Raw genomic sequence first — 8,709 nt, 5'->3', positions numbered from 1 at the left:
GTCTGGAGCCAAGAGAACATATGACAGCCTGTAATAAGCTGCTATTTCTAGAACGCAACTGGCAGATGGAGCAGACAGGCACCGGTTTAACCCTTCGGAGCCCAAACTGGGCGGCAGGCGGCTGTATTTTGCTTACCAAGCTAAAACACTTTGAAAGAAACGAAACTTGGAGCCTCTTGTAGAGTGCAAAGGCCTCAGGCAGCGGTACAGGCCGAGCATCATGTTTGTTGCTATGGAGAGGGAGCTGGGTTGCTATGGAGAGGAGTTTGTTTTTGATTGGTCCCTAGGCAGCGTCATATTGCTGGTGGTAGGGGGTGGCTACATTGTGGTAGATGGAACAAACTATTGTTGCCCATAGCAACCACATCCATGGTAACATTTGTTGCAGTAAAAAAAAAAAACTTGTTGCTCTCAGCAACAACATCTCCAGGTTCCGGTCCTGTCAGATTAAGAAAGTCACGCTCATCTCATTCAAAAATACTTTATTGATACTTAAAGAGCAACAAAACGACACACACGGATACAATCATGTCCAATTATACATCTTATTTACATGAGTTTGATCAAGTATTGCAGGAATTACCTTCACAGCACAGAGAGTCTGTAGCACAAGGGTAGGCAACCTCGGCACTCCAGCTGTGTTGAAACTACAAATCCCAAATGGGACTTGTAGTTCCACAACAGCAGGAGTGCCAACACTGCCCACCTCCATAAAGGAAATGGAACCGGCCACATCTGAAAGCGAGGTTTTGCCCATAGCAACCACGGCAACACATGGAAATCTGGTTACTAGGTACACATTTCATGCACAAGGCACTTTGTATTCGAGTGGCGTACAGGGGTGCCAATGACTAATAATTAAAGGGTTAGTCCACCCAAAACTCCAACTTCTGCATCCCGCCATCCCTGCTATTTACTTAATATCATGAAGAATGTAAGAGGAGGAGCCGGGACACACAGGGGTGGGCGGGGATACTCAGAACTCTGAGATGTGCAGGAGCAGAGCCGGGAATGATGGAAGAGAAGTCTCACCGCTGAATCCAGCAAGCCCACGGTACTCCACATACAACTGAAATACCACTTTAAGTGGAAAGGCCTTTCAGCGGCTCATGGCCGACTTGGTGGTGAATTCTTGAAGACGCTGTTGGCCATTTGTCGCAGGAGGAGAAGCAGATGAGCGATAGGACCATGGGACATTGGAGAAGCTGAAAGGGAACAAGTCAAATTTTGTAAACCTGATTGGTAAAGAATCCTCTGACCATTTATTATAAAAATTAACCCCTTACAATGAAAATCTGCAGATTTGTTTTTTCCCCTAATATTTTTTTGTTTTAATTTAACGCCCTCATGGCGGCGATATTCACTGTCACAGTGGCATTGTATTCCACCTGTCTAACCTGGTGACCGCTATTATATTTTAGAGAAAAAAAATAAATAAAATGTTGGTTTTTAGTAGGGATGCACAGATACCGTTTTTTCTATATCAAGTACGAGTACCGATATTTTTTCCCCGATACTTGCCGATACCGAATACCGATACCTGAAGCCCCATTAAGGAAGCCAGGCTCACCACCCGGCTTCCCGATTAGCAGGGAAGCTGTCTCCATCCTCTCTCGTCGCCTGTTGACGAGGGAGCAAGGAGCCGACTTTCTGGCTGATCAGGAAGCCGAGTCGCCGTGTAATGACTCGCTGCTCGGCTTCCTGATGCCGGAAGTATCGGGCTAGCCATCGCCCAAATACTCGGCATCGGCACCGATACTAGCATCATTATCCTATTCTATTTTATTCATCGTAAGTGAGGCGTTAGGCACACATATGTAACCTAAATATGTAGCCCTATCTGTCCTCTGAAAAGCAAATATATAATATGTTTGGGTGCGCTTCGTAAGAAAGGATATTACTGCCGTGAAAGAATCATACAGCAAAAATGTAAAAAGTGTGTCGGTCGTTAACAAACAGAAACTGAAGAAAAGCTCAGTCGTGAAGGGGTTAAAGGGCTCAGGCCAAGGATAGAGTGAAGCTAAATCAGAGAGGGGCACAGACGTAGCGTCTCTGGGTAAATATGGTAACAGCGGGCATCTTCAACTACAATCTACAAGTTCAAAACAAGAAGTGAATGGGACATTAAGCAAACATTCATTGCATGTGAATCTTCCTTGTGCGTGTGTTTTAACCTGCAGTGAATGTTTGGTTAATATCACATTCACTTGTTCATAAATGTACCCCTTAAATGGACCAGACGTTCATTTTAAAGCCCCACTCTAGTAAAACTTGCAAAGTTTGCATTCACCCTTACTCAAGGCACATGGCTTACCTGCTGAGTGTTTATCATTTTCACTCTGGCACTTATCATCTGTGTAAAGGGTAGGCAACCTTGGCACCCCAGCTGTGGTGAAACTACAAATCCCATAATGCTTCTGCTTTGGGAGTCATGCCTGTGGCTGTCAGAGTCTTGCAATACCTCATGGGATTTGTAGTTCTACAGCAGCTGGAGTGCTGAGGTTGCCTGCCCCTGCTCTGGGTTACCCCCCTCCCCAGACAAACCTCCTTACCTGCTGACATCCTATCTGAATCTGTGAAAATGCAGCCAGTGTGTTCCAGCTCCGCCCACACACAGTGAAGCAGGGGAGGAAGGTTCCCCAGCACAGGATCATGTGATAAGAGGCTGAAGTCATGCTGGGAAGCCCTATGAAAAGCCAATTCCCCGGATGATATAAAACTCAGGCTTTGCGCACGTTATGTAATATTTGTGGTTTGGAGTTGTCATATTCTCTGTGATATTATTGAATCCTTCCGTTATACGGCATGTATCTACAGCCGCCCTGACCTGGATCCAGTCGCAGCAGGATGACGGACATCAGGAGTAGCGCCACCAACAAGCGTTGGAGTGGAATTCTGCGAACCCACGTCACCGCCACGCTCAGCGCCCCGTACATTCGCACCAAACGTTCACGCCTCGCCAGTGCGCCTCCTGCCGCTGCAACACAGAATGGGAAACCAATTACCAGCTGCGATCTAATGCTTCAGATCAATGCCTGCTGTTGTCTTTGTCTCATATCTGAATCTGTACTGAAAAATACAAAATGAGGGAATTTATCAAAACTGGAGCGGTCCGAATCGGGAGCAGTTGCCCATGGCAACCAATCAGCATCTCTCTTCAGTTTGCTCAGGTAAGATTGGAAAATGAGACAGAGAAGCTGATTGGTTGCTGTGCACATCTGCTCTAGAATCTGATGAATTCCCCCCTAAGTATCACCATTCAAAGCAATGCAAAAAAAAAGGCGTTTATTCGCCGCCAAACATAGTCAAGTTCTGGGGGCACTGAGGACCCCTGTCTCAGGCAGCAGTGACCATCGGCGGCCCCAAAAAGTCTCTATGCTTGGTGGTTAATAAATGTCCTTTTTTTGTAATGCTGTGGTGGCTGCATTTGTTTTCTTCTCAGGATTTCTTTGCCTTTATGTTCACCTGGTGATCCTGCCAGTGACACACTTCCTGTCCTAAGGTGACAATGCTCAGTCACTGTACTGTACGGAGGAGCAGTGTTCTTAACCTAGGACTGGACTATAGCACACCTCCCCTCATCTTCATAACATGGGGGAGGTCTTCTGTAGTCCCTAAAGAAAGTTAAGAACAATGTGCCTGTTAAGAGCACAGCACAGGATGTTATCAGATGACAACATTTCTGGCAGGATCAATGGCCGTTCTTCAAACAGATATAACAAAATGCTTCCGATGATATAATGTGGCAAATAAGAGAAGTTCATTGGGACGGTTTGCATAAACTTTATAAAAAGTGGACGCTGCAGCCCCTCGAAATGATCATTTTGAAAGCTGAAGGAGAATGTCACAAATTACCAATTGTTGGGCCAGCGCAGGTCCACTTAAAGTGACATTAAACCCTCAGATTTTTTTACATAAAACAATACTGTAATGTGCGCCTTACTGTAATCCATGGTAGTTTCCCTTCTCTTTGTTGCTCTTCCTTTTAAATCTGTATCTGTTCTCATGCTGGGCAGAACTTCTGTTTTGCAGCAGACTGCCTTGTCTCTGAAATGGATACATGGTGTCTGTGTGCAGGTTTGCAACCTGAGGCAGCACTACAGGAAGAGGCACTCAGCCTCAGAACAGAAGTTCTGCCCAGCATGAGAAGAGATGAGGATTTAAAAGGAAGAGCAGCAAAGAGAAGGGAAACTACCATGGATTACAGTAAGGCGCACATTACAGTATTGTTTTATGTTAAAAAAATCTGAGGGTTTAATGTCACTTTAAGTAAGAGGTTCTAGAGGACAGTCTGGGGGGAATTTATCAAAACTGGAGCAGGCCGTTGTCCATGGCAACCAATCAGCATCCACCTTTCATTTGCAAACCTTAACTGAACATAGAAGATAGAAGCTAATTGGTTACTATGAGCAACTGCTCCAGATTCTGTCTGCTCCAGGTTTGATCAATTCCCCAGGCTGTGTCATCTGACTAAGATCCTCCAAATTTGGGAAGATGAAAGGGAGAATGTGATTGGCTGCTACGGCGAACAGACAGTTCCTCCTTCAGATGGTCAGATATAAAAGGAGCCCTGTCACTTGGTGGAGGAAGAGATGCTCATACCTGGAGGATGGTCTGGCTCCCCCGGACTCTCCCTCTCGGCCTCCTCTTCCTCCTCCCGCTTCAGACGCCTCCTCTGCTCGGCCACGGCTGAGAGAGCCACTTCCTGTTGCTGAGCGGTGAACGCTCTGGGGTCTTGTACCAGCTCCTCGGCCTCCGACAAGTGACCAAGGGGGAGCAGAATACGCAGGAGGTGGAGTTCCGCCACCTTCCGGTACCCTGGCAGGAGCTGGTTGTTGGGATCTCTCAGCCAATCCCGGCTCAGATCCAGCATCACATGGGGCTGCTTCACACTGCTGTACAGAAGGAGGCTGCAGAGGGACAGAAAGTTCAGTTATATGCAGAGATTTCACAGCAACACCCCCCAGGGGAGACTCTCAGCTCCATCACATATCACTCACCACAGAAGCTACATTTCAAAATATGTTTTTAAAGTGGACCTGTCATCAGCTGTCATCTTTGTATGTAGAGTGCGGCATGCTATGTCTGACAATGACATATGAATGACTACAGAGCAGCATTAGTATTCCGGCACGATTGTCGGGATCCGCTTCAGCTGCGGCGTCTCAGTATACCGCGAGCTGTAGCTCGCGGTATACTGAGCTTAGGGTGACGGGAGGACGCCAGTTTGTGTCCTCCCGTTACCCTAAGGAGAACTATGGGGAAAAGCCCTGACCCCATAGTTCTCCTTTAATATCTGCCTGGAGCTCAGATGGGAGAGCCCCGGGCTGTGTGAGGTCATTTATATACATAGAATGTTTCCTCTTCCTCTCTGTGTCCTTGTGTCTGCAGTATTCCACACTAGAACAATACAAAGATCAGCAGCCATATTGACCTCCTTCGGTCGTACGACCATTACCAGAGCTCCATGATGTTGTGCGGCATCTCCTGTGCATTCTGATAATACTGGAAGAGCCAGGGCAGGACCTCTCTCCATTGGTCCATCTCGGCCAGGGCCTGAATCCCGATGACACACAGCGAGGCCTTCACTTGTGCGTTCCTGGAGGGAGAATCGCTGATCAGTCCTTTCATCTCACACCTCTGAATGAATCACACATTTATTTAAAGTTATATTAAAGTCAAAAGGTTTTTTAAGCTTTTTCAAATGCTGATGAAAAAACGTACAATTAATGCTGCGTCTTGATGTTTAAAAGTTGTATCTTCCTACAGAATAAGCTGGTCCCCTGAGCACTGGCCCTTAAATCCTGTTTTACGGTGGCTCCTTGCAGGGTCCTATGGAGACACCCTTGTGTGTGGAAGTAACCTTGTGTTTGCTTCCACAAACACAGCAAAGCAAGCGTCTCCCCTGCTCTCTGTTTTCCCCTCTCCTATCCTCTTTTCCCTCCCTCTTCCCTTCTTCCTTCTCCAAGCTAGTAGATGAACAGCTGATGAAGACTGCTCTGTCCCTTGTGATCATGTACTCAACAGGAAGTTCGGGGAAGCTGATCTAAGAGAGTTGGAGCTGTTTGGAAACATGATGGCTGTAAGTGTTTGGGCAAAAATATAAAGAAATACTTTGCTGGGTGATGTATATTTGTTTAATCTGGATTCATTATAATAAAAAAGTGTGAGTTTAATACTGCTTTATTAAGTGTTAAACAAGACCTTATATGATCTGCATAATCCCATTTTACCTGGATTTGTGTTTTGAGGTCAGGGAGTAGGCAGGGTTTGTGTTTCTGGGTCAGGGAGTGGGTGGGGTTTGTGTTTCTGGGTCAGGGAGTGGGTGGGGTTGATGTTTCTGGGTCAGGGAGTGGGTGGGGTTGATGTTTCTGGGTCAGGGAGTGGGCGTGGTTTGTGTTTCTGGGTCAGGGAGTGGGGTTAAAGTTTCTGGGCCAGGGAGTGGGCGGAGTTTGTATTTCTGATTCAGAGAGTGGGCAAGGTTTGTTTTTCTGGATCACAAAATGGGCATGGTTAGCGTTTCTGTGTCAGGGAGTGGGCGGAGCTCGTGTTTCTGAGCAGGATTTGTGTTTCTGTGTCAGGAAGTGGGCGGTAATTTGCGTTTATGCGTCAGGGAGTAGGCAGGGTTTGTGTTTCTCAGTCAGAGTGGGCAGGGTTTGTGTTTCAGACTCAGGGAGTGGGCGGGGTTTGTGTTTCAGACTCAGGGAGTGGGCGGGGATTGTGTTTCAGACTCAGGGAGTGGGCGGGGTTTGTGTTTCAGACTTAGGGAGTGGGCGGGGTTTGTATTTCTGTGTCAGGGAGTGGGCGGGGTTTGTGTTTTAGACTCAGGGAGTGGGTGGGATTTGTGTTTCAGACTCAGGGAGTAGGCGGGGTTTGTGTTTTAGACTCAGGGAGTGGGCGGGGTTTGTATTTCTGAGTCTGGGAGTGGTTTGCATTTCATAGACATATAAGAGACCCTGGCAGACCTCTGCGGCACGCACTCACTTTGTGTCTCCGCCGCCCGCCGATAAGATCTGCAGGCCTCTCTCGCACAGCTCCAGGGCTCCGGCAAAGTTCCTCTCCAGCACCAGCAGGTCAGCTGCCGCGTCTAACAAACACACGGTTGGCGCCGTCCCCGAAAGCGACAAATGCGACCAGTCCCACATGGCGCTCAGGGAACAGCTGGACACATTCTCAGTCACCGCCATCGCAGAGGGGCCGGCATCAACGAGAGACCCTGAAATACTAAAACATGGCGGTCAGGACGGATAATCAAACCTGCGTCCAGGTCAATGATGACGCCTAGACACCCCATTATATGTGTATCCAATCCGCAGTCCTTTGACATAGATGTCGGCAGATCTAAAGGAGATTGTACAATCAGATTGTAGGGTCAGTGGGTTTTAAAGTGACAGAATCTAAATAAAAGGAAAACTCCACCCAGCGCCTAAATACACGGGCGAAAGGCATTCAGGGCAACAGCTCTTACCAGCCAAATAATACGTCACGTAACGCCCCCCGTCTGTGATGAGTTAGGGGGCCGCATTGTTTGGGAGTGGTGACAACACTTTTCAAAGCTGCAGTTCTGTACACTTCATGTCACTGCCCCGCCTCCTGCACACTGGTAATTTCCACCCAGAGCTTTCCCTTTAACTATAAGGACCTCCCCTTTTCACCCATCTGTCACTCCCACTGCAAGCCTGAATTCAGCTTTCATCAGCAGTGCAGCAACTTGGTATGAGAACAGATTTATACTAATGTGCTCCAGCCAAACATTTAAGTTTGGTTTTCTGGTGGAGAAGAGTTTTCTTTTATTTGCCACTATTGTCAGAAAAGCCCATTTTTAGAAGGGTGCTCACAGATTAGAGCCCCTGCCAGCTTTTTATTGCAGTCTGTGTCCTATTTGTCACCGGGATAGAAAGTGATGGGAAATCTAAACAATTACAGTTGTCACCAGACTAGGAAGTGAGGGGAAATCTTCCAGTGGGGACTCCTGTTTTAGTGCCAATTAAGAGGTGGTTTCCCCTCACTTTGAAGAGATCTCCTCTCACTTCCTATTGTGTCTCCGAAACAGGAAGTGATGCAAAATATGCACGGTCATTTGACACAAGGCTATTATTGCATTTAAGGAGCTCTGGGTTACACAGGGGCAGTTAGGGGCCTGGGAACTGGCAGGAAACCTCCCCACCGCTAACAAAAAACAAAAAGGTTGCCCCATCTCCTGGAGCACTTATGCACACAGTGACGGGTGTGACACTCTATGGTGGAACTACAAGTTCCAGCATACCCCACCTGACAGAAATGACAGCACAGAGCGACCTCCACTATACTCCAGCTTTAAAGTGTAGGGGAGGTCCCAGCATGCACTGCAAATCCCAGCGTGCTCTACAGAAGAGAACTCCCATGCTGTTCGGCACTCCCAGCATACACCGCGGCCCCAGACTCCTATGCTGGGACTTGCAGTTCCTCAGCCCCTCCCACACACACCTTGAGCGAGCCAGCTGTCTTCAGGAAGTCTTTGTTCTAGCTCCTCCCCTTGCCTGCCCAGCTAGGAGTCAGCCAATAGCAGTGGACCTTTCATATTCCCCTTGCTGCAGCGGCTTTGATTGGGTGGCTGTCATGTTGGCTCACGTGACCTTCAGGCTCCTCCCAGCCGCTCGCAGTGTTACGGTATCAGATTGTATCCAACGCCAACTGGGCAGGAGAGAACTTCCGGTGTGGACTTTGCTC

General features: G+C 47.8%; 1 protein-coding gene across 1 annotated transcript; it reads right to left on the bottom strand.

Annotated features, from left to right (window-relative positions):
* Positions 1–1,081: 1,081 nt before the first annotated feature.
* On the bottom strand, positions 1,082–8,489 carry PEX26 (peroxisomal biogenesis factor 26). The gene is made up of 6 exons (XM_018562080.1): positions 8,467–8,489; positions 6,985–7,216; positions 5,459–5,599; positions 4,603–4,910; positions 2,828–2,977; positions 1,082–1,205 (listed from the first exon to the last, which is right to left on the bottom strand). The coding sequence occupies exons 2-6, from the start codon at positions 7,185–7,187 to the stop codon at positions 1,108–1,110; spliced, it is 900 nt and encodes a 299-aa protein (XP_018417582.1). The 5' UTR covers positions 7,188–7,216; positions 8,467–8,489; the 3' UTR covers positions 1,082–1,107.
* Between the last annotated feature and the right edge of the window lie 220 nt (positions 8,490–8,709).

Source organism: Nanorana parkeri, unplaced genomic scaffold (genome assembly GCF_000935625.1).
Source record: "Nanorana parkeri isolate BGI_ZX_2015 unplaced genomic scaffold, ASM93562v1 scaffold560, whole genome shotgun sequence".
NCBI classification, from domain to species: Eukaryota; Metazoa; Chordata; class Amphibia; order Anura; family Dicroglossidae; genus Nanorana; species Nanorana parkeri.
Note: the sequence above shows the minus strand (reverse complement) of the source record. Positions and strands in the feature narration are given on the sequence as shown.